The 21,920-nt window shown below is 51.7% G+C and overlaps 1 protein-coding gene and 1 long non-coding RNA gene across 4 annotated transcripts in view; both read left to right on the forward strand.

Annotated features, from left to right (window-relative positions):
- The window catches only part of CCKBR (cholecystokinin B receptor), a 31,802-nt gene extending 29,544 nt beyond the window's left edge, over positions 1–2,258 (forward strand). Inside the window, exon 5 of the mRNA XM_075261162.1 lies at positions 1,474–2,258. Coding sequence (XP_075117263.1) covers positions 1,474–2,006 — 533 coding nt within the window. The 3' untranslated portion in view covers positions 2,007–2,258. The remainder of the gene's footprint in view (positions 1–1,473) is intronic.
- A 403-nt stretch (positions 2,259–2,661) lies between these two features.
- On the forward strand, positions 2,662–7,470 carry LOC142186331 (uncharacterized). 3 transcript variants are annotated; one of them, XR_012712012.1, is made up of 8 exons: positions 2,662–2,712; positions 5,315–5,514; positions 5,796–5,939; positions 6,112–6,169; positions 6,225–6,282; positions 7,105–7,162; positions 7,218–7,275; positions 7,443–7,470. It is a non-coding gene; the product is annotated as an uncharacterized LOC142186331 (long non-coding RNA). The 3 variants fall into 3 exon arrangements; XR_012712013.1 differs by having other exon boundaries at positions 5,457–5,514; XR_012712014.1 differs by lacking the exon at positions 5,315–5,514.
- Positions 7,471–21,920: the final 14,450 nt, after the last annotated feature.

Genomic DNA, 21,920 nt, shown 5'->3' on the forward strand with positions numbered 1-21,920 from the left:
ATCCTCTAGTGTAGATGCATCAGATCCTCCAGTGTAGATGTACCAGATCCTCCAGTGTAGATGTACCAGATCCTCTAGTGTATATGTACCAGATCCTCCAGTGTAGCTGTACCAGATCCTCTAGTGTAGATGTACCAGATCCTCCAGTGTAGATGTATCAGATCCTCCAGTGTAGATGTATCAGATACTCCAGTGTAGATGTATCAGATCCTCCAGTGTAGATGTACCAGATCCTCCAGTGTAGATGTACCAGATCCTCCAGTGTAGATGTACCAGATCCTCCAGTGTAGCTGTACCAGATCCTCCAGTGTAGATGTACCAGATCCTCCAGTGTAGATGTATCAGATACTCCAGTGTAGATGTATCAGATCCTCCAGTGTAGATGTACCAGATCCTCTAGTGTAGATGTACCAGATCCTCCAGTGTAGATGTACCAGATCCTCCAGTGTAGATGTACCAGATCCTCTAGTGTAGATGTACCAGATCCTCCAGTGTAGATGCACCAGATCCTCCAGTGTAGATGCACCAGATCCTCCAGTGTAGATGTACCAGATCCTCCAGTGTAGCTGCACCAGATCCTCCAGTGTAGATGCACCAGATCCTCCAGTGTAGATGTACCAGATCCTCCAGTGTAGATGCACCAGATCCTCCAGTGTAGATGCACCAGATCCTCCAGTGTAGATGTACCAGATCCTCCAGTGTAGATGTACCAGATCCTCCAGTGTAGATATACCACATCCTCCAGTGTAGATGTACCAGATCCTCCAGTGTAGATGCACCAGATCCTCCAGTGTAGCTGCACCAGATCCTCCAGTGTAGCTGCACCAGATCCTCCAGTGTAGATGCACCAGATCCTCCAGTGTAGATGTACCAGATCCTCCAGTGTAGCTGCACCAGATCCTCCAGTGTAGATGTACCAGATCCTCCAGTTTAGCTGCACCAGATCCTCCAGTGTAGCTGCACCAGATCCTCCAGTGTAGATGCACCAGATCCTCCAGTGTAGATGTAACAGATCCTCCAGTGTAGATGCACCAGATCCTCCAGTGTAGATGTACCAGATCCTCCAGTGTAGATGCACCAGATCCTCCAGTGTAGCTGCACCAGATCCTCCAGTGTAGATGTACCAGATCCTCCAGTGTAGATGCACCAGATCCTCCAGTGTAGATGTACCAGATCCGCAAGTGTAGCTGCACCAGATCCTCCAGTGTAGATGCACCAGATCCAATCCTCCAGTGTAGATGCACCAGATCCTCCAGTATAGATGTACCAGATCCGCCAGTGTAGATCCACCAGTTGCCAGGACAGTGTTCAGGATGCCTACACTTCTGCAGCTCATGTGTGAGCGATGTTTGGATATGGTGTAGATGCTGACTATCTCCTCATGGTGCTGTACCCGGGTACTTGTTGCCTCTTCCACTTCCTTCAGTTTCTTCTTCCATTGGTAATTTTTATGTTGTTTCTTTAATCTCACAGCTAATAAGAACGGTGTCGGCGTCGCCATATCAACATCTGCCACCAACTGCGATGAGAGCGACGGCTGCTACATCCAAGTCAACAAACGCCGTAACACCATGGAGATGTCTACCCTGACTCCGAGCGGCTGCACCAACATGGACCGTGCCCGCATCAACAACTCAGAGGCCAAGCTTATCGCCAAGAAGCGTGTCATCCGCATGCTGATCGTCATCGTGGCCATGTTCTTCATCTGCTGGATGCCCATTTACATTGCCAACACCTGGAAGGCCTTTGATGAGATGTCGGCCTTCAATATGCTCTCGGGGGCCCCCATATCCTTCATCCACCTGCTGTCTTACACGTCCGCTTGTGTCAACCCGATCATCTACTGCTTCATGAACAAGCGCTTTCGGAAGGCATTCCTCTCAACATTCGCCGGTTGCATCAAACCTTGCCGGCGTTTCCGTGAGCCTGAGGAGGACATTGGGGCCACAGGGGTCTCCCTTTCCAAGTTCAGCTACACCACTGTCAGCAGTTTAGGACCTTCCTGAGTGCGGCTTCACTAAAGGATTCTGCATCCCATCTCAGGACCAGCACCCCAATAAGACCAACGCCACACCCTGACCCATCGTGGCCCCATGAAACGTGCAGAATGGACTGCTTGATGGATCTCAGAGATTCCCGGGCACTGAATGCCTTATGGAGCAGCTCTGATGGATCCCACCACTGGTTCCTCCTGTATCTCTGGTGCCGTCTTCTTGTGTGTTCACAGGAACCAGGATCATAGACACGTAACATGAGTGTGGGGCTGCAGGACACGATCGCTGATGTCATACCTCTCTGATGTAATATATGATGTGAAGGCTGCAGATGGACATGAAGGTCGTGGTGTCACGGGAATCGGGGGTGATGACTCCCATGTGATGGGGGCACTCACTGCATATTTGGGTTCTCAGTGGAGCCAACCATATTGAGCATGTTGTTATGTACCATATGGATAATCTGTCCCATCAGTACCAGGAATGTGGGACTATCGGTGGTGAAAGGTCAGCACTGGGGTCATATATATATTGTCATAAACCTATTCACCCAAGGTGGGATCTGGGGAATTCTCACTCAATTCACAGTTTTACCCACTTCATTACCCTAATATCCCCTAAATAAGTGAAGAAACCTCAAGCTATCAGCGCTGTGTACTAGTATCTATGTACCTGGCGGTCAGTGCAGGGGTGTAGTGTGACTGGTGGTCAGTGCAGGGTGCAGTGTGACTGACGGTCAGTGCAGGGTGTAGTGTGACTGGCGGTCAGTGCAGGGTGCAGTGTGACTGGTGGTCAGTGCAGGGTGCAGTGTGACTGGCGGTCAGTGCAGGGTGCAGTGTGACTGGCGGTCAGTGCAGGGTGTAGTGTGACTGGCGGTCAGTGCAGGGTGTAGTGTGACTGGTGGTCAGTGCAGGGTGTAGTGTGACTGGCGGTCAGTGCAGGGTGCAGTGTGACTGGCGGTCAGTGCAGGGTGTAGTGTGACTGGCGGTCAGTGCAGGGTGTAGTGTGACTGGCGGTCAGTGCAGGGTGTAGTGTGACTGGCGGTCAGTGCAGGGTGTAGTGTGACTGGCGGTCAGTGCAGGGTGTAGTGTGACTGGCGGTCAGTGCAGGGTGTAGTGTGACTGGTGGTCAGTGCAGGGTGTAGTGTGACTGGCGGTCAGTGCAGGGTGTAGTGTGACTGGCGGTCAGTGCAGGGTGCAGTGTGACTGGCGGTCAGTGCAGGGTGTAGTGTGACTGGCGGTCAGTGCAGGGTGCAGTGTGACTGGCGGTCAGTGCAGGGTGTAGTGTGACTGGCGGTCAGTGCAGGGTGTACTGTAGTGTGACTGGCGGTCAGTGCAGGGTGTAGTGTGACTGGCGGTCAGTGCTGGGGTGTAGTGTGACTGGTGGTCAGTGCAGGGTGCAGTGTGACTGGCGGTCAGTGCAGGGTGCAGTGTGACTGGCGGTCAGTGCAGGGTGCAGTGTGACTGGCGGTCAGTGCTGGGGTGTAGTGTGACTGACGGTCAGTGCAGGGTGTAGTGTGACTGGCGGTCAGTGCAGGGTGTAGTGTGACTGGCGGTCAGTGCAGGGTGTAGTGTGACTGGTGGTCAGTGCAGGGTGCAGTGTGACTGACGGTCAGTGCAGGGTGTAGTGTGACTGGCGGTCAGTGCAGGGTGTAGTGTGACTGGCGGTCAGTGCAGGGTGCAGTGTGACTGGCGGTCAGTGCTGGGGTGCAGTGTGACTGGCGGTCAGTGCAGGGTGCAGTGTGACTGGCGATCAGTGCAGGGTGTAGTGTGACTGGTGGTCAGTGCTGGGGTGCAGTGTGACTGGCGGTCAGTGCTGGGGTGTAGTGTGACTGGCGGTCAGTGCAGGGTGCAGTGTGACTGGCGGTCAGTGCAGGGTGCAGTGTGACTGGCGATCAGTGCAGGGTGTAGTGTGACTGGTGGTCAGTGCAGGGTGTAGTGTGACTGGTGGTCAGTGCAGGGTGCAGTGTGACTGGCGGTCAGTGCAGGGTGTAGTGTGACTGGTGGTCAGTGCTGGGGTGTAGTGTGACTGGTGGTCAGTGCAGGGTGCAGTGTGACTGGCGGTCAGTGCAGGGTGCAGTGTGACTGGTGGTCAGTGCAGGGTGTAGTTTGACTGGCGGTCAGTGCAGGGTGTAGTGTGACTGACGGTCAGTGCAGGGTGCAGTGTGACTGGCGGTCAGTGCAGGGTGTAGTGTGACTGGCGGTCAGTGCAGGGTGCAGTGTGACTGGCGGTCAGTGCAGGGTGTAGTGTGACTGGCGGTCAGTGCAGGGTGTAGTGTGACTGACGGTCAGTGCAGGGTGCAGTGTGACTGGCGGTCAGTGCAGGGTGCAGTGTGACTGGCGGTCAGTGCTGGGGTGCAGTGTGACTGGCGGTCAGTGCAGGGTGTAGTGGGACTGGCGGTCAGTGCAGGGTGCAGTGTGACTGGCGGTCAGTGCAGGGTGTAGTGTGACTGGCGGTCAGTGCAGGGTGTACTGTAGTGTGACTGGCGGTCAGTGCAGGGTGTAGTGTGACTGGCGGTCAGTGCAGGGTGCAGTGTGACTGGCGGTCAGTGCAGGGTGTAGTGTGACTGGCGGTCAGTGCAGGGTGTACTGTAGTGGGACTGGCGGTCAGTGCAGGGTGTAGTGTGACTGGCGGTCAGTGCAGGGTGCAGTGTGACTGGCGGTCAGTGCAGGGTGCAGTGTGACTGGCGGTCAGTGCAGGGTGTAGTGTGACTGGCGGTCAGTGCAGGGTGTAGTGTGACTGGTGGTCAGTGCAGGGTGTAGTGTGACTGGCGGTCAGTGCAGGGTGTAGTGTGACTGGCGGTCAGTGCAGGGTGCAGTGTGACTGGCGGTCAGTGCAGGGTGCAGTGTGACTGGCGGTCAGTGCAGGGTGCAGTGTGACTGGTGGTCAGTGCAGGGTGCAGTGTGACTGGCGGTCAGTGCAGGGTGCAGTGTGACTGGCGGTCAGTGCAGGGTGTACTGTAGTGTGACTGGCGGTCAGTGCAGGGTGTAGTGTGACTGGCGGTCAGTGCAGGGTGCAGTGTGACTGGCGGTCAGTGCAGGGTGTAGTGTGACTGGCGGTCAGTGCAGGGTGTAGTGTGACTGACGGTCAGTGCAGGGTGTAGTGTGACTGGCGGTCAGTGCAGGGTGCAGTGTGACTGGCGGTCAGTGCAGGGTGCAGTGTGACTGGTGGTCAGTGCAGGGTGCAGTGTGACTGGCGGTCAGTGCAGGGTGTAGTGTGACTGGCGGTCAGTGCAGGGTGTAGTGTGACTGGCGGTCAGTGCAGGGTGTAGTGTGACTGGCGGTCAGTGCAGGGTGCAGTGTGACTGGCGGTCAGTGCAGGGTGTAGTGTGACTGGCGGTCAGTGCTGGGGTATAGTGTGACTGGCGGTCAGTGCAGGGTGTAGTGTGACTGGCGGTCAGTGCAGGGTGTAGTGTGACTGGCGGTCAGTGCTGGGGTATAGTGTGACTGGCGGTCAGTGCAGGGTGTAGTGTGACTGGCGGTCAGTGCAGGGGTGTAGTGTGACTGGTGGTCAGTGCAGGGTGTAGTGTGACTGGCGGTCAGTGCAGGGTGCAGTGTGACTGGCGGTCAGTGCAGGGTGTAGTGTGACTGGCGGTCAGTGCTGGGGTATAGTGTGACTGGTGGTCAGTGCAGGGTGCAGTGTGACTGGCGGTCAGTGCAGGGTGTAGTGTGACTGGCGGTCAGTGCAGGGTGTAGTGTAACTGGCGGTCAGTGCTGGGGTGTAGTGTGACTGGCGGTCAGTGCAGGGTGCAGTGTGACTGGCGGTCAGTGCAGGGTGCAGTGTGACTGGCGATCAGTGCAGGGTGTAGTGTGACTGGTGGTCAGTGCTTGGGTGTAGTGTGACTGGCGGTCAGTGCAGGGGTGTAGTGTGACTGACGGTCAGTGCAGGGTGAAGTGTGACTGGCGGTCAGCGCAGGGGTGCAGTGTGACTGGCGGTCAGTGCAGGGTGTAGTGGGACTGGCGGTCAGTGCAGGGTGCAGTGTGACTGGCGGTCAGTGCAGGGTGTAGTGTGACTGGCGGTCAGTGCAGGGTGTAGTGTGACTGGCGGTCAGTGCAGGGTGCAGTGTGACTGGCGGTCAGTGCAGGGTGTACTGTAGTGGGACTGGCGGTCAGTGCAGGGTGTAGTGTGACTGGCGGTCAGTGCAGGGGTGCAGTGTGACTGGTGGTCAGTGCAGGGTGCAGTGTGACTGGCGGTCAGTGCAAGGTGTAGTGTGACTGGCGGTCAGTGCAGGGTGTAGTGTGACTGGCGGTCAGTGCAGGGGTGTAGTGTGACTGGCGGTCAGTGCAGGGTGTAGTGTGACTGGCGGTCAGTGCAGGGTGTAGTGTGACTGGTGGTCAGTGCAGGGTGTAGTGTGACTGGCGGTCAGTGCAGGGTGTAGTGTGACTGGCGGTCAGTGCAGGGTGTAGTGTGACTGGCGGTCAGTGCAGGGTGCAGTGTGACTGGCGGTCAGTGCAGGGTGTAGTGTGACTGGCGGTCAGTGCAGGGTGTAGTGTGACTGGCGGTCAGTGCAGGGTGCAGTGTGACTGGCGGTCAGTGCAGGGTGTACTGTAGTGTGACTGGCGGTCAGTGCAGGGTGCAGTGTGACTGGCGGTCAGTGCAGGGTGCAGTGTGACTGGTGGTCAGTGCAGGGTGCAGTGTGACTGGTGGTCAGTGCAGGGTGCAGTGTGACTGGTGGTCAGTGCAGGGTGTAGTGTGACTGGCGGTCAGTGCAGGGTGTAGTGTGACTGGCGGTCAGTGCTGGGGTGCAGTGTGACTGGTGGTCAGTGCAGGGTGCAGTGTGACTGGTGGTCAGTGCAGGGTGCAGTGTGACTGGTGGTCAGTGCAGGGTGCAGTGTGACTGGCGGTCAGTGCAGGGTGTACTGTAGTGTGACTGGCGGTCAGTGCAGGGTGCAGTGTGACTGGCGGTCAGTGCAGGGTGTAGTGTGACTGGCGGTCAGTGCAGGGTGTAGTGTGACTGGCGGTCAGTGCAGGGTGCAGTGTGACTGGCGGTCAGTGCAGGGTGTAGTGTGACTGGCGGTCAGTGCAGGGTGCAGTGTGACTGGCGGTCAGTGCAGGGTGCAGTGTGACTGGCGGTCAGTGCAGGGTGTAGTGTGACTGGCGGTCAGTGCAGGGTGCAGTGTGACTGGCGGTCAGTGCAGGGGTGCAGTGTGACTGGCGGTCAGTGCAGGGTGCAGTGTGACTGGCGGTCAGTGCAGGGTGTAGTGTGACTGGCGGTCAGTGCAGGGTGTAGTGTGACTGGCGGTCAGTGCAGGGGTGCAGTGTGACTGGCGGTCAGTGCAGGGTGCAGTGTGACTGGCGGTCAGTGCAGGGTGTAGTGTGACTGGCGGTCAGTGCAGGGTGTAGTGTGACTGGCGGTCAGTGCAGGGTGTAGTGTGACTGGCGGTCAGTGCAGGGTGCAGTGTGACTGGCGGTCAGTGCAGGGTGTAGTGTGACTGGCGGTCAGTGCAGGGTGTAGTGTGACTGGCGGTCAGTGCAAGGTGTAGTGTGACGGTCAGGGTAGGTGATGCTTTGCAACTGGTGGTTAATGAAGAGATGCCTCATGGCTGGTATTTACCGCAGGGGTCTGGTCGGCGGTCTATATTAGGTTTGCGGTTGCTCTCGGGGCGTCTGGGCTCACACAACTGGATTTCTGGGTTGCTCCTCGTTTCCCTCCAACATCAGCAATGAATATTTCACCAGCGCCAATGAATTATATATAAGAGGAGAGCAGCGATATCCCCCTGATATCCCAGCACTGGGCAAGAATCCGGGCGCATCACACGCATGGACGGCGACTCAAGAAACACATTTATTGCTCTCCTAATGGGGCAGCGCAGGGCAGGGCAAGCTGTGTGTGTGCCAGCAGTGTATGCAGATGTAGTAGAGCTGAATGTGTCATCTCTTTGGCCCCACGTCACACTACCTGCAGTTTTATGTAACGCGATAGTTATCACATTGTGAAATGACTGCGCCTGAGGATTAACCCAGCTCTGCTACATCTGCTCTGCTACATCTGCTCTGCTACACCAGCTCTGCTACATCTGCTCTGCTACACCAGCTCTGCTACAGTGTTGGCCAAAAGTATCGCCCCCTGCAGTCCTGTCAGATAATCCTCGCTGTCCCCAGATAATGATTACACAGCACAAACTCTTATATAGTATATAAGTGACACAGGGTATATACAGTATAAGTATCGCCCCCTGCAGTCCTGACAGATAATCCTCGGTGTCCCCAGATAATGATTACACAGCACAGACTCTTATATAGTATATAAGTGACACAGGGTATATACAGTATAAGTATCGCCCCCTGCAGTCCTGTCAGATAATCCTCGCTGTCCCCCAGATAATGATTACACAGCACAGACTCTTATATAGTATATAAGTGACACAGGGTATATACAGTATAAGTATCGCCCCCTGCAGTCCTGTCAGATAATCCTCACTGTCCCCAGATAATGATTACACAGCACAAACTCTTATATAGTATATAAGTGACACAGGGTATATACAGTATAAGTATCACCCCCTGCAGTCCTGTCAGATAATCCTCGCTGTCCCCAGCTAATGATTACACAGCACAGACTCTGTATATAGTATATAAGTGACACAGGGTATATACAGTATAAGTATCGCCCCCTGCAGTCCTGTCAGATAATCCTCACTGTCCCCCAGATACTGATTACACAGCACAGACTCTTATATAGTATATAAGTGACACAGGGTATATACAGTATAAGTATCGCCCCCTGCAGTCCTGTCAGATAATCCTCGCTGTCCCCCAGATAATGATTACACAGCACAGACTCTTATATAGTATATAAGTGACACAGGGTATATACAGTATAAGTATCGCCCCCTGCAGTCCTGTCAGATAATCCTCGGTGTCCCCCAGATAATGATTACACAGCACAGACTCTTATATAGTATATAAGTGACACAGGGTATATACAGTATAAGTATCGCCCCCTGCAGTCCTGTCAGATAATCCTCGCTGTCCCCAGATAATGATTACACAGCACAGACTCTTATATAGTATATAAGTGACACAGGGTATATACAGTATAAGTATCGCCCCCTGCAGTCCTGTCAGATAATCCTCAGTGTCCCCCAGATAATGATTACACAGCACAGACTCTTTGGTAATATCTTCAGTTATTTTGTTTGCAATGAAAAAACACAAAAGAGAACGAAAAAAAGTCACATCATTGATCATTTTACACAAAACTCCAGAACTGGTGCGGACAGAAGTATTGGCGCCCTCAGCCTAATACTTGGTAGCACAACCTTTAGACACAATAACTGCGCACAACCGCTTCCGCTAACCAGCAATGAGTTTCTTACAAGGCTCTGCTGGAATCTTAGACCCTTCTTCTTTGGCAAACTGCTCCAGGTCCCCCCTGAGATGTGAAGGGGGCCTTCTCCAAACTGCCACCAACAGATCTCTCCCCCTCCCCCACAGGTGCTCTATGGGATTCAGGGCTGGACTCATTGCTGCCACTTTACAAGTCTCCAGGGCTTTCTCTCACCACCATTTTCTAGTGCTGACCTGAAGTGTGTTTTGGGTCCTTGTCCTGCTGGAAGAGCCCTGACCTCTGAGGGGGGAGACCCCGCTTTCTCACACTGGGCCCTACATGATGCTGCACAATGTGTTGGAAGTCTTCAGACTTCATAATGCCATGCACACGGTCAAGCAGTCCAGTGCCAGAGGCAGCAAAGCAACCCCAAACCATCAGGGACCTCCGCCATGTCTGACTGTAGGGGGCGTCTTCTTCTCTTTTTTCCTGTAATCTCTATGTTGAGGCCTTCTCCTACTTTTGTCTCCTCTGACCAGAGAACATTCTTCCAGAACGGTTTTGGCTTTCTCAGGTAAGTTTTGGCAAACTCCAGCCTGGCTTCTGTCTGTGGGTAAGAAGTGGGGTCTTCCTGGGTCTCCTACCATACAGTCCCTTCTCATTCAGACGCTGACGCTGGATAGTACGGGGTGACACTGTTGTACCCTCGCACTGCAGGGCAGCTTGGACTTGTTTGGATGTTAGTCGCGGTTCTTTATCCGCCATCCGCACAATCTTGCGGTGAAATCTCTGGTCAATGTTTCTTTTGCGTCCACATCTCGGGAGGTTAGCCACAGGGCCATGGGCTTTACACTTCTTACTGACACTGCGCATGGTAGACACAGGAACATTCAGGGCTTTGGAGATGGACTTGTAGCCTTGAGATTGCTCAGGCTTCCTCACAATTTTGCTTCTCAGTCCTCAGACAGTTCTTTGGTCTTCTTTCTTTTCTCCATGCTGAATGTGGTCACACAAGGACACAGGACAGAGGTGGAGTCAACTTTAATCCATTTCAACTGGCTGCTAGTGTGATTTAGTTATTGCCACCACCTGTTAGGTGCCTCAGGTAAGTAACAGGTGTTGGTAATTACACAAATTACAGAAGCATCACATGATTTTTCAAACAGTGCCAATACTTTTGTCCACCCCCTTTTTTATGTTTGCTGTGGAATTAGATCCAATTTGGCTTTTTGACAATTCTTTTTGTGGTTTTCCATTGAAGACAAAATAAATGAAGAAAATACCAAAGAATTTGTGACTGTAATCATTATCTGGAAGAACACGAGGATTATCTGACAGAATTGCAGGGGGGCCAATACTTTTGGCCAACACTGTAGAGCTGGTATACTCTGATGGAGTATATAGGGCTGGTGTGCTCTGATGGAGTATATAGGGCTGGTATACTCTGATGGAGTATATAGGGCTGGTATACTCTGATGGAGTATATAGGACTGGTGTGCTCTGATGGAGTATATAGGGCTGGTATGCTCTGATAGGGTATATAGGGCTGGTGTGCTGTGATGGAGTATATAGGGCTGGTGTGCTCTGATGGAGTATATAGGGCTGGTATGATCAGGTATATAGGAGATAGTCCAGATTGTAGCAGTTGTTGGCCCCATTGTCACATCCGTTCACCCGGTTTCACCTTCGTTGTCTTTTTGCCGCCGCCGCTTTGCCCGCTCATCCTCTCAGCTCGTGATCGGTCACTTCTCGTCTCTTTTGTCGCTGTCGGGGATATTCTAGGAATATTCTAATGGAGTAGAAGTATCGGCGGCTCCTACGTGACGGCTGCATTAACCCTCCTGAGCTGTAACTCCCCATCAGCCCCGAGGTGTCCTTGCCAAGTAGATTAAGTGTTGCTAAAACTGAGGTCACCGATATCCCCAGCGCGGCACTGTAACACCCACGAGGCTGTGCGGGCCCCGTGTGCTGCGGCCTTGTAGGGAGAGGTCCTATTACACACCCTTTATAGTAGAGCCGGGGGTGCTCAGTGCCGAATAGTCAGTGGTTAATGTGTAAGGAGATCAGCCAGTCCATCGGAGTCCTTGGGAGACATGGCCGCCACTCAGGAGGCCCCAACAGGTCTCAGAACAATGGCGGCACCTGCATCGCTAGAGATGGGCAAACTCGGAGAAAACTTGTGGGCCCGTCCACCTGCTTCACTTTGGACTGAAATGGTGGCAGGAGGTCGGGTGTTGGGTGGCTTAGTATGCAGAAACCTAATAAGCACCGATACTCACCTTATCTCACCACTCCTGGGGGTCTTCCATCCCAGGTTCCAGTCTTCGCTCGCTCTTGTGACCTCTTCCAGAATTTTATTCAATGTCATCCACCGCAGGGTCATCGGTGAGGTCGGTGAGGGTGTCAGTGGTCATGTGGGCCACAACAACATCATGATGCATAGGTCAAAGCATCATGTCATTGTGCACCCCACATTGTGACCACTGAGGCTCCATCTCAGGTCTCAGGGGTGATCCCAGGGTCACCACACCACATGGCCACCACAGGGTCATCAGTGAGGGTGTCAGTGGTCATGTGGACCACAACAACCTCATGACACATAGGTCAAAGCATCATGTCATTGTGCACTCCACATAGTGCACCCCCATAGTGCACCCCACATGACCACTGAGGCTCCATCTCAGGTCTCAGGGATGACCCCAAGGTGTGCGATGTTACAGAAGACTGCAGGAGTCCGTGAAGGGCAGACACCAGGAAAGAAGACCAGATTCCCCCAAAAAGTTGAGTATCAGTGTTTTGTATTGTGTCTGGATCTCCCCGGGGTCTGCACTTTATATACTAAGAGGTCTGAGGAGACCCTGGAGAATAATAAGGATCTGTAGGTGGAACCCCAATAATTGCACCAGAACTGGAGAATTTGGAGCAGCCCCGGCTTGTTATGGACTGACAGCTGTGTCTGGTCGGGACCTCTTGTGCTCCAGCAAGCTCAGCTCTTATGAAGTGAATGGAAGTGACCTGCAATACCGCTTACAACCAGTGGACGGGGGGGAGCCATTGTTTATTCATCCTGCACATCTCCTTTACGATCTGTTCAGACCTCGCTCGAGCGTATACGGCCATGACTGTATATACTGGTGTGTTGGATGAGATCTGGCGCTGTATTCTTTCACCGCAAGATGTCCCCGCCTGCTCCGTGTGTACAGGGACGTGCAGTCTGATGCGTGTAATACTCCCTGTATGTTACTAGGCCACGTGTAGGTCCATAAGAACCTGATGACTTCTGTCCATAGGTGACAGTGAGTGCAGCCATATTCACCCCCATTACGGGCGTCACGGTCCTTACTGCACTGACACAGCTTGTAAATATGTTGATATCTCGATGTTCTATATTGTATATGGGAATGTTCTTGGGTCTATATCACCCACCGGCCAGTAGATTTAGTCCTCACCGGTCATTGGAGGGGCCATCGAAAAGGCCCTAAATATCAGGACTAAACCGAGCCTGAGACTCCTCCAGGCCCCTCAGTACTTGTAAGGAGATGATGCTGTAGAAGATAAGAAGTCTGTCTATATGTGACCATTCATGTGCCAGAATAAAAGAATTCTATACTGAGATTGTACAAAGTCCCTGTGTCTACAGTATCCATACTGGGCTCATATAGGGTCCATGTGTCTACAGCAGCACATCCATACTGGGCTCATATAGGGTCCATGTGTCTACAGTATCCATACTGGGCTCATATAGGGTCCATGTGTCTACAGTATCCATACTGGTCTCATATAGGGTCCATGTGTCTACAGCAGCACATCCATACTGGGCTCATATAGGGTCCATGTGTCTACAGCAGCACATCCATACTGGGCACATATAGGGTCCATGTGTCTACAGCAGCACATCCATACTGGGCTCATATAGGGTCCATGTGTCTACAGCAGCACATCCATACTGGGCTCATATAGGGTCCATGTGTCTACAGCAGCACATCCATACTGGGCTCATATAGGGTCCATGTGTCTACAGCAGCACATCCATACTGGGCTCATATAGGGTCCATATGTCTACAGCAGTACATCCATACTGGGCTCATATAGGGTCCATGTGTCTACAGTATCCATACTGGGCTCATATAGGGTCCATGTGTCTACAGTATCCATACTGGGCTCATATAGGGTCCATGTGTCTACAGCAGCACATCCATACTGGGCTCATATAGGGTCCGTGTGTCTACAGCATCACATATACTGGGCTCATATAGGGTCCATGTGTTTAAAGCATTAAATCTATCCCGGGGTCTTCCATAGGCGTTCCATTCTGGTTTTTCATGTTTGGACATAATGAGTAAATATCTGGTCTTAACATTACATAAATCACCCTCATACGAACAGACACAACAGATTCCACCGGGTCTTTATGTAACAAAAACTTAGTCAAAAAGCAGAAATAAAAAAACGAAGCCCACGCCAAGTGTCACCTTCTCTATAACAGCAGACATTTTGGCAGTTTTCTGGTCTGGAGCTTTCAGGATGTATTAACACAATGAAAATGAAGAGCGACATCAGCAATGATCTCATGATGTGTTGGCTTGTTTTGTAGCCACAGGATCAGACACCTTGTATAGGAGAAAGTCAAAATCCTTCTGGGAGATGTCTTGTAGACCGAGGAGCCCAAGACTGTCTGTATCTGAACCCTATAAATTGTACAGTGCTGCGGAATATGTTGGCGTTATATAAATAAAATGTATTATTATTATTAAGACAGAGCTTAGTGGTAAAGTCCATCACCCTAGTGGTTACCGAGACCGGAATACAGAGGCCTACAGAGGCCTGGGTGGAAGACGCCTGGGGATGGTTACAGGAAGACATTGGCGTCAGTTATGTACAACCAAGTATTAAGCAGACGGTGTCAGGAACTTTGGAGCTTTGGACGTTGTGTGAAATGGAATCATTTTTGGCTTTTTTTCTCAGTTTTTTACGTTGTCCCAATAATAACAGAACCTGTCATTGTAATAATTCTCTGGAGTCATTTCAGGGGTGCCCTCACGAATAACAGCCCTGACTTTGTATCTACAGGCTGTTTGCTAATCTTATATTGTATCAGCTTTGTATCCAGCTCGGAGAACATGGTGGACACAGGAGCAACAGTCACTGGAGAGTTGGGATCTTAAGACGTCCAAACTTAGTGCAGATTCTAAGGGATGATCCGAGCCTCGCTGACGTCCACGACTTCACATTTCAGGTAGTTGTGGCTCCGTCTGGTTTCTCTCTGGCGCCCGGAGCTGAAGTCACACTTAATCTACTGTGATGTACAAGAAAAAGCCAACGCGGAGCGTCTTGATTTCATTTGACGTTCTCTCCCGCTTGTGACGTCTTCTTTTTGTGTCTTTGAGAATAAATGGAGTTGTCGTGGTGAGGTGGCGGCCCGAGGCGCTCCGTGCAGGTGTTATCTACAGAGCTTGTAAAAGTAACATGAGGATACCATGAGTGATGTCCGGGCCACCAGGATGGAAGCCGCCGGTGATGGAAGATGCTCCCTCCATCAGTCCAGTCACCTCCATTCCCAACAAGGAACTCACTTTATTCTCATCCACGACAAGGACTAAGGGATTGCTAACATATAAGGTCAGGGAAGGAGAGCAGCCACTTATCTGCCCCATCTCTAGATCCAGGGTCCAGATAACAGACTGGAGATGAGCCCGAGGTGCTGCTGAGGACTCTTCACACTCCACACATACCACGATAGAAAGCAAAAACCGACACAAACCTCGGCACCAACATCAGGAACCATTTGTAATGTGCCCCAGTATACAGCGCAATGTGATAGATGGGCATCGAGTGTATAAGCAGGAAGAACATGGCCGGGGACAATGGTGAGGGCGCAGGTTGCATATATCAGAGAGGAAGTCAACAGTCAGTTCTTGATGTGTTAGAAGTAGGAAAAACGGGCAAGTGTTAGGATCGGAGCGTCGGTCGGTGAGTCGGTCGGTAAATAACCCCCATAGAAACCCCACAGGGGACTTTCAACAACGCGACTAAGACTACGACTACAAACCTAAACATCTCTTCCATGGCTGCCTCTCCTGAAGAAGGATCTCCATCAATCCTGAGCCGATTCTTTAAGATGGAGGAAGCAGCAGCGGAGGACGGAGGGTTAGACTTTGTATTGGCCTTTCTTGGCCTAGGCAGCGGAGTGTGATCGTGCCCGAGCTTCAGAGCCATACTTAAGCTGAATCCATCCCGTCTTCAGGTGACCTCTATTCATGAGATGCGACTTGAGCTCCTTCACTTCTCCTCATTGCGGTTAATTCTCCTGAGATGGATAAATAGACGGTAAGTAATGGCCTTTAATGTATGACGGAGAGGGCGGCCATCACAATGCATTAGCGGCACCGAGCGTCCTACACGCCGCCGTCTCTAGTGCAACCTCAATTATCTCAACTAAGTCATTGACAAATTCAGTAAGTAGAGGTAACGCAAAAGGTGCGACGAAAACCCCAAAGTGTGAACCAGAACCAGAGCAGAGGTCAGACTACAGATCACAAGATAGAATGATGAGCTGAAGCAATAGGTGAATAGGACCGGAGACAAATGTATCTGCAAAAACAGCCAAAGAGGTTGCCCAAGGCTCAACCTCGACATCCGGTGACTATAAGACGTGGCCACATTCGGTGACTATAAGACGTGACCACATCCGGTGACTACAAGACGTGACCACATCCGGTGACTACAAGACGTGGCCACATCCGGTGACTATAAGACGTGGCCACATCCGGTGACTATAAGACGTGGCCACATTCGGTGACTACAAGACGTGGCCACATTCGGTGACTACAAGACGTGGCCACATTCGGTGACTACAAGACGTGGCCACATTCGGTGACTATAAGACGTGACCACATCCGGTGACTATAAGACGTGACCACATCCGGTGACTATAAGACGTGACCACATCCGGTGACTATAAGACGTGGCCACATCCGGTGACTATAAGACGTGGCCACATTCGGTGACTATAAGACGTGGCCACATTCGGTGACTATAAGACGTGACCACATCCAGTGACTATAAGACGTGGCCACATTCAGTGACTACAAGACGTGGCCACATTCGGTGACTATAAGACGTGGCCACATTCGGTGACTATAAGACGTGACCACATCCAGTGACTATAAGACGTGGCCACATTCAGTGACTTTAAGACGTGACCACATCCAGTGACTATAAGACGTGGCCACATTCAGTGACTATAAGACGTGGCCACATTCAGTGACTATAAGACGTGGCCACATTCAGTGACTATAAGACATGGCGACATCCAGTGACTATAAGACATGGCGACATCCAGTGACTATAAGACGTGGCGACATCCGGTGACTATAAGATGTGGCGACATCCGGTGACTATAAGACGTGGCGACATCCAGTGACTATAAGACGTGGCGACATCCAGTGACTATAAGACGTGGCGACATCCAGTGACTATAAGACGTGGCGACATCCGGTGACTATAAGACTTGGAGACATTCAGTGACTATAAGACACGGCCACATCCAGTGACTATAAGACATGGCGACATCCAGTGACTATAAGACGTGGCAACATCCGGTGACTATAAGACACGGCCACATCCAGTGACTATAAGACGTGGCGACATCCAGTGACTATAAGACATGGTGACATCCAGTGACTATAAGACGTGGCAACATCCAGTGACTATAAGACGTGGCAACATCCAGTGACTATAAGACGTGGCGACATCCGGTGACTATAAGACACGGCTACATTCAGTGACTATAAGACGTGGCCACATCCAGTGACTATAAGACGTGGCCACATTCAGTGACTATAAGACGTGGCCACATCCGGTGACCATAAGACGTGGCGACATCCGGTGACTATAAGACGTGGCCACATTCAGTGACTATAAGATGTGGCCACATTCAGTGACTATAAGACATGGCGACATCCAGTGACTATAAGACGTGGCCACATTCAGTGACTATAAGACGTGGCCACATTCAGTGACTATAAGACATGGCGACAACCGGTGACTATAAGACGTGGCCACATTCAGTGACTATAAGACACGGCCACATCCAGTGACTATAAGATGTGGCCACATTCAGTGACTATAAGACATGGCAACATCCGGTGACTATAAGATGTAGTTAGATTCAGTGATGATGATGCATGACGTTATTCAGTGGCCATAAGACGTGGCTATAAGACTTGTGGCCCTCAACACACTTACTGCAACTGCTGAAAAGGTCTTACATTAGTTTTACTAATATATTAAGACGGAGGGCTGGGGGCGTATAGGATGGGCGTGTGTCATGTATAACCTGGGGTGTCAGTGAGTATGACATACAATGTCCGCCACAGAGATCTGACCCAAACTTTGCAGAATATATAATGGCAGGTTTCATCTGCTGCCCATAGAAGCCGACCTGTAGACTCTGCAGATTGAGGGATCCACGTACAAGCCTATAGAAGTTACAGCTCCAACCCTCGAAATCCTTAAAGACAATTATAACATTGAAGACGAGGGGTTTCCTTCATAGGAAGGTGTGGCCGTGCGGTGGGGCGGCCATATTGGTTGTCCCCGTTTCCCCATATATATGTAATAAAGGGCAGAATAGTTGACTTTTGGGCCGATATTCCCTGGAGGTTCTCCCTGAGATGATCTCCATTCGGTTGGTAACCCGGGATGATCTTCTCTCGTCTTCTGGACCATGAAGCTTGTCCTGAGCAGATTCTCCAGGTTTTCCTTGGTTTGCACCTTCTGACTGTATACGAGGCCGCTGTTTATGGATCCTCAGCATTTAAGGCTGGGCAAGTAAAGACTCTCGTCCTTGTAAACCCAATCGTCCAGGAAGAGAGAGACAAAATATCAATGAATGAGCTTGGGCAGCCCAAAACTTGCCCCACGGGTTCCAAATTATCTGAAATTCCTCCTCATAATTCAGTAGTGCAGTCAGATATTCTAGAGACCGAGTATCTCTTATTCTAGAGTGGGTAGGCCGCCTCCAGAGTATAGCCTCTAGGCATCTTACTGAAGTAAGGAGTAAGATCGGGAGTCTGAGAGTGGGCCGAAGCAAACTAAGGAAGGCTTATACCCAACACCCGCTCCATGGAGATCTGGACCTGGCACCAGAAGGGCTGGAGAAAGAGGCAGGACCAGAAGAGATGGAATTGTGTGCTGGACGGGATCCGTAGACACCCGGCTCCAGATGAGTGTTCCTAGATAGCTCTCCCGATGTGACATATAGTTGTAATTAGGTAAAACATCTGGAGTGGGGTCCGAGAGGAGTTGATATATATCAGAGGTAAGTCCAGAGCCTCTCAAAAATATCAACGTTGGTGCATTGGGACCATGAAAAGTAGAAGCAACCAGGTGGGAAATCTGGATGTCAGTGAACTCACTGGGCCAAGGAAGACCAAACCTGGATTGGGGGTCAGTAAACGGAAGGAGAGTATGAGTCCAGTAGTCTATGATGTCTGTCTGCAAACCTAAACAGGCCCACTCACAGACAAGGATTGGCCACCGGCCCATTGAGTCCTGGGGGATAATGAGGGTGGAGGAGAAAAGTCATAGAGGGGGAAGCGAGACACACAGGTGTGACAGACGTCCCTCGTAAGCACCATAGGACCCAACAGATCAGTCCCGGGAGGGGAGTGAAAATTGGACTAAAGCCACAAGTTGTCTATCTCCATCCATTTGGAGAACTCCAGGAGAGTAGACCATGGCAATGCCCTCCCCTCTCTCCAATGACTAAACACTCCATGACGTATATCTGACTAAGGACGAGTAAACCGGTTAATAACAAGCAGGGCTACTTAGGAAATTTCCCAAAAATTATTTTTCGCCTGTTTCAGCTGAACCCAATATTTTTATGGTTCAGCTTCCAGAGTATAACAGGTGGAGGCCCGAGGTGGGGGAGGGGGAACGTAAACATAAATTCTCTACTTACCTTTCAAGGGTTTGTTGTGGCACCTGGTTGACCCTCCATCGGGATCATCTTTGGGCCTCTTCCAGCTTTCTGTATTACATTAGCAGTCACTGGCCAATGCTGAGCCTTCTGATTGGGCCTCAGCAGTCCTGTGTGGTGATGTCATAACACTTAGACACATGGGAGGCCTTAGTGTTCCCCAGTGGCTGCTGACATCACGTGAATGGAAGGAGAAGATGCCAATGGACAGAGCCCGGAGAGGTGACCATGACTGTGTGGTCTGTAGTCGCCCCCCTGGAGTGAGTTATAAGGCTGCAGATCTCCATCCAGGCGCGAGGGCCTGAACCTCCTCATAAATCTCTTGTTCTCTGCACCAGGTGGGACCTTCATGAAGCCTCGGTCTTTAAAATCTGCCCCATGGTCTGCGGCTCTCGGTGGAGTTTTCTATATGACAAATCCTCTTCTTCTAGGATTTTGATATTTTCTCACCCCTTCCCCTCCCCCTACACAGAAAGACGAAACCCTGAGTGATGACAATTATGGAGATGAAAGTGGGGACATATTTGTGTGTGACACCGCCGGTCCCTCCGGGGGCCCGCACCCACCCTGATCCTGCTTTACATCTGGTACGGATTATCCTTCCCTGGGAATTGGCAGATCTTGTGTCGTCTTTTATGTTTATGTCAAATTATTTTATAAAAAGAAAACTTTGGAGGAAATGAGGAGAATTCTGAGCTGGTGGAGACGGTAATAGAGTGGGGGGGTGATGTGTCCCGTGGGTCAGCGCGGTCACCATGATGTCAGGGACATGGCTGCCGATCTCCGGGGCTGGGAATATGTTTGATGTTCTCAGGATTCATGAGTAACTGCACCATATGCTCCTCCTCCTAATCATTGCTCCTCCTTATCAAGGCAAGGATCATGGAGGGCCAGGGTAGGGATCATGGTGGGTCGGAGCAGGGATCATGTATGGCTGGAGCAGGGATCATGGATGGCTGAAGCAGGGATCATGGAGGACTGGAGCAGGGATCATGGAGGGCCGGGGAAGGGATCATGGAGGGCTGAAGCAGGGATCATGGATGGCCGGGGAAGGGATCATGGAGGGTTGGAGCAGGGATCATGAAGGGTTGGAGCAGGGATCATGGACGGCTGGAGCAGGGATCATGGAGGTTTGGAGCAGGGATCATGGAGGGCCGGAGCAGGGATCATGGAGGGCCGGAGCAGGGATCATGGAGGACTGGAGCAGGGATCATGGATGGCCGGGGAAGGGATCATGGATGGCTGAAGCAGGTATCATGGAGGGTTGGAGCAGGGATCATGGACGGCTGGAGCAGGGATCATGGAGGGTTGGAGCAGGGATCATGGAGGGCCGGAGCAGGGATCATGGAGGGCCGGAGCAGAGATCATGGAGGGCCGGAGCAGGGATCATGGAGGGCCGGAGCAGGGATCATGGAGGGCCGGAGCAGGGATCATGGAGGGTTGGAGCAGGGATCATGGAGGTTTGGAGCAGGGATCATGGAGGTTTGGAGCAGGGATCCTGGAGGGTTGGAGCAGGGATCATGGAGGGTTGGAGCAGGGATCATGGAAGGTTGGAGCAGGGATTATGGAAGGTTGGAGCAGGGATCATGGAGGGTTGGAGCAGGGATTATGGAGGGTTGGGGAAGGGATTATTCCCTCTTAGTAATATTTGCTCATCATTCGCGGTGTTTGCAGTAAATCCCTCCGTTGTGTTTTATTCCTTTGTCACTCGCAGTCCTCGCTTGCTGCTCCCTTTACTTCAGGGGGTTCAAATACTTTTTACTAAGCCAGTATGGCGCTGTTTTCTGTATTTGCTGAGAGGTGAAGGTTTTGGGTCCGTCTCATCTCTGCGGCATTGGCACATGTCGCCCTCCCCACCTCCGCACGCCGAGTCTATCAATTTCAAGGGTAATTGCAGATAAAGTGGCGGCTAATTCCTTATCAAGAATCAATAAGCGGCACAATCTTGTGGGAGCGGGAGGCGGTGACATCAGCGGGCCCCGAGGGTCCCCGCACTGCAATCATTACATAAAGAGCTTTTGTGCAGCCAGCGAGGGACATAATGGCAGAGATAAGAGCCGGGATCAGCCGCGCCGCAGCAGGTGCCAATTTCTCCATTAGTCAGTAAATGTGTTTGCTGAGCGCATGTTTGGCTGAGGACTACGAGGATCAGCGGGGAGAGGAAGACGAGGCCCCGACCTCTCCAGGGGCCACATCGCAATTGTCTTAAAGAGCTGGTGAATGAATCGTCTGAAGGTCCCCTGTGGAGCGGCTACAATGAATAACTTCCTATACCAAGTAATTATCTAACAAACTACTCCCATCAGAGGTCACTCCGGGGATGTTGGGAATTCCAGTCCACATGTCAGCAGACAACGTCCTGATCTGGGGCCTTATTCACATCTTCTACCCCTATTGGAGGACCCACAAAGCGATCGGAGGACTGTGAGAGCTGCCAGTCACAATTCACCCTCTTCATTACTCCCTCAGATTTGTCATCTGACCTCGTCCGCTCCCCAGTTGGCCACCAAATACTAAGTACTAGAGATAGCTTCGGGGTCCTGATCAGTGTACTGAATGCTGTCCTGATACTGTCATGGTGGTCCTGCATGAAGGGATTACTTGAATTCAGTTGAATGAGGCAGAGTTGCAATACCAGGCATGACCATTGACAGCAGGGGCGCTGCAG

Source organism: Leptodactylus fuscus, assembly GCF_031893055.1.
Source record: "Leptodactylus fuscus isolate aLepFus1 chromosome 2 unlocalized genomic scaffold, aLepFus1.hap2 SUPER_2_unloc_2, whole genome shotgun sequence".
NCBI lineage: Eukaryota > Metazoa > Chordata > Amphibia > Anura > Leptodactylidae > Leptodactylus > Leptodactylus fuscus.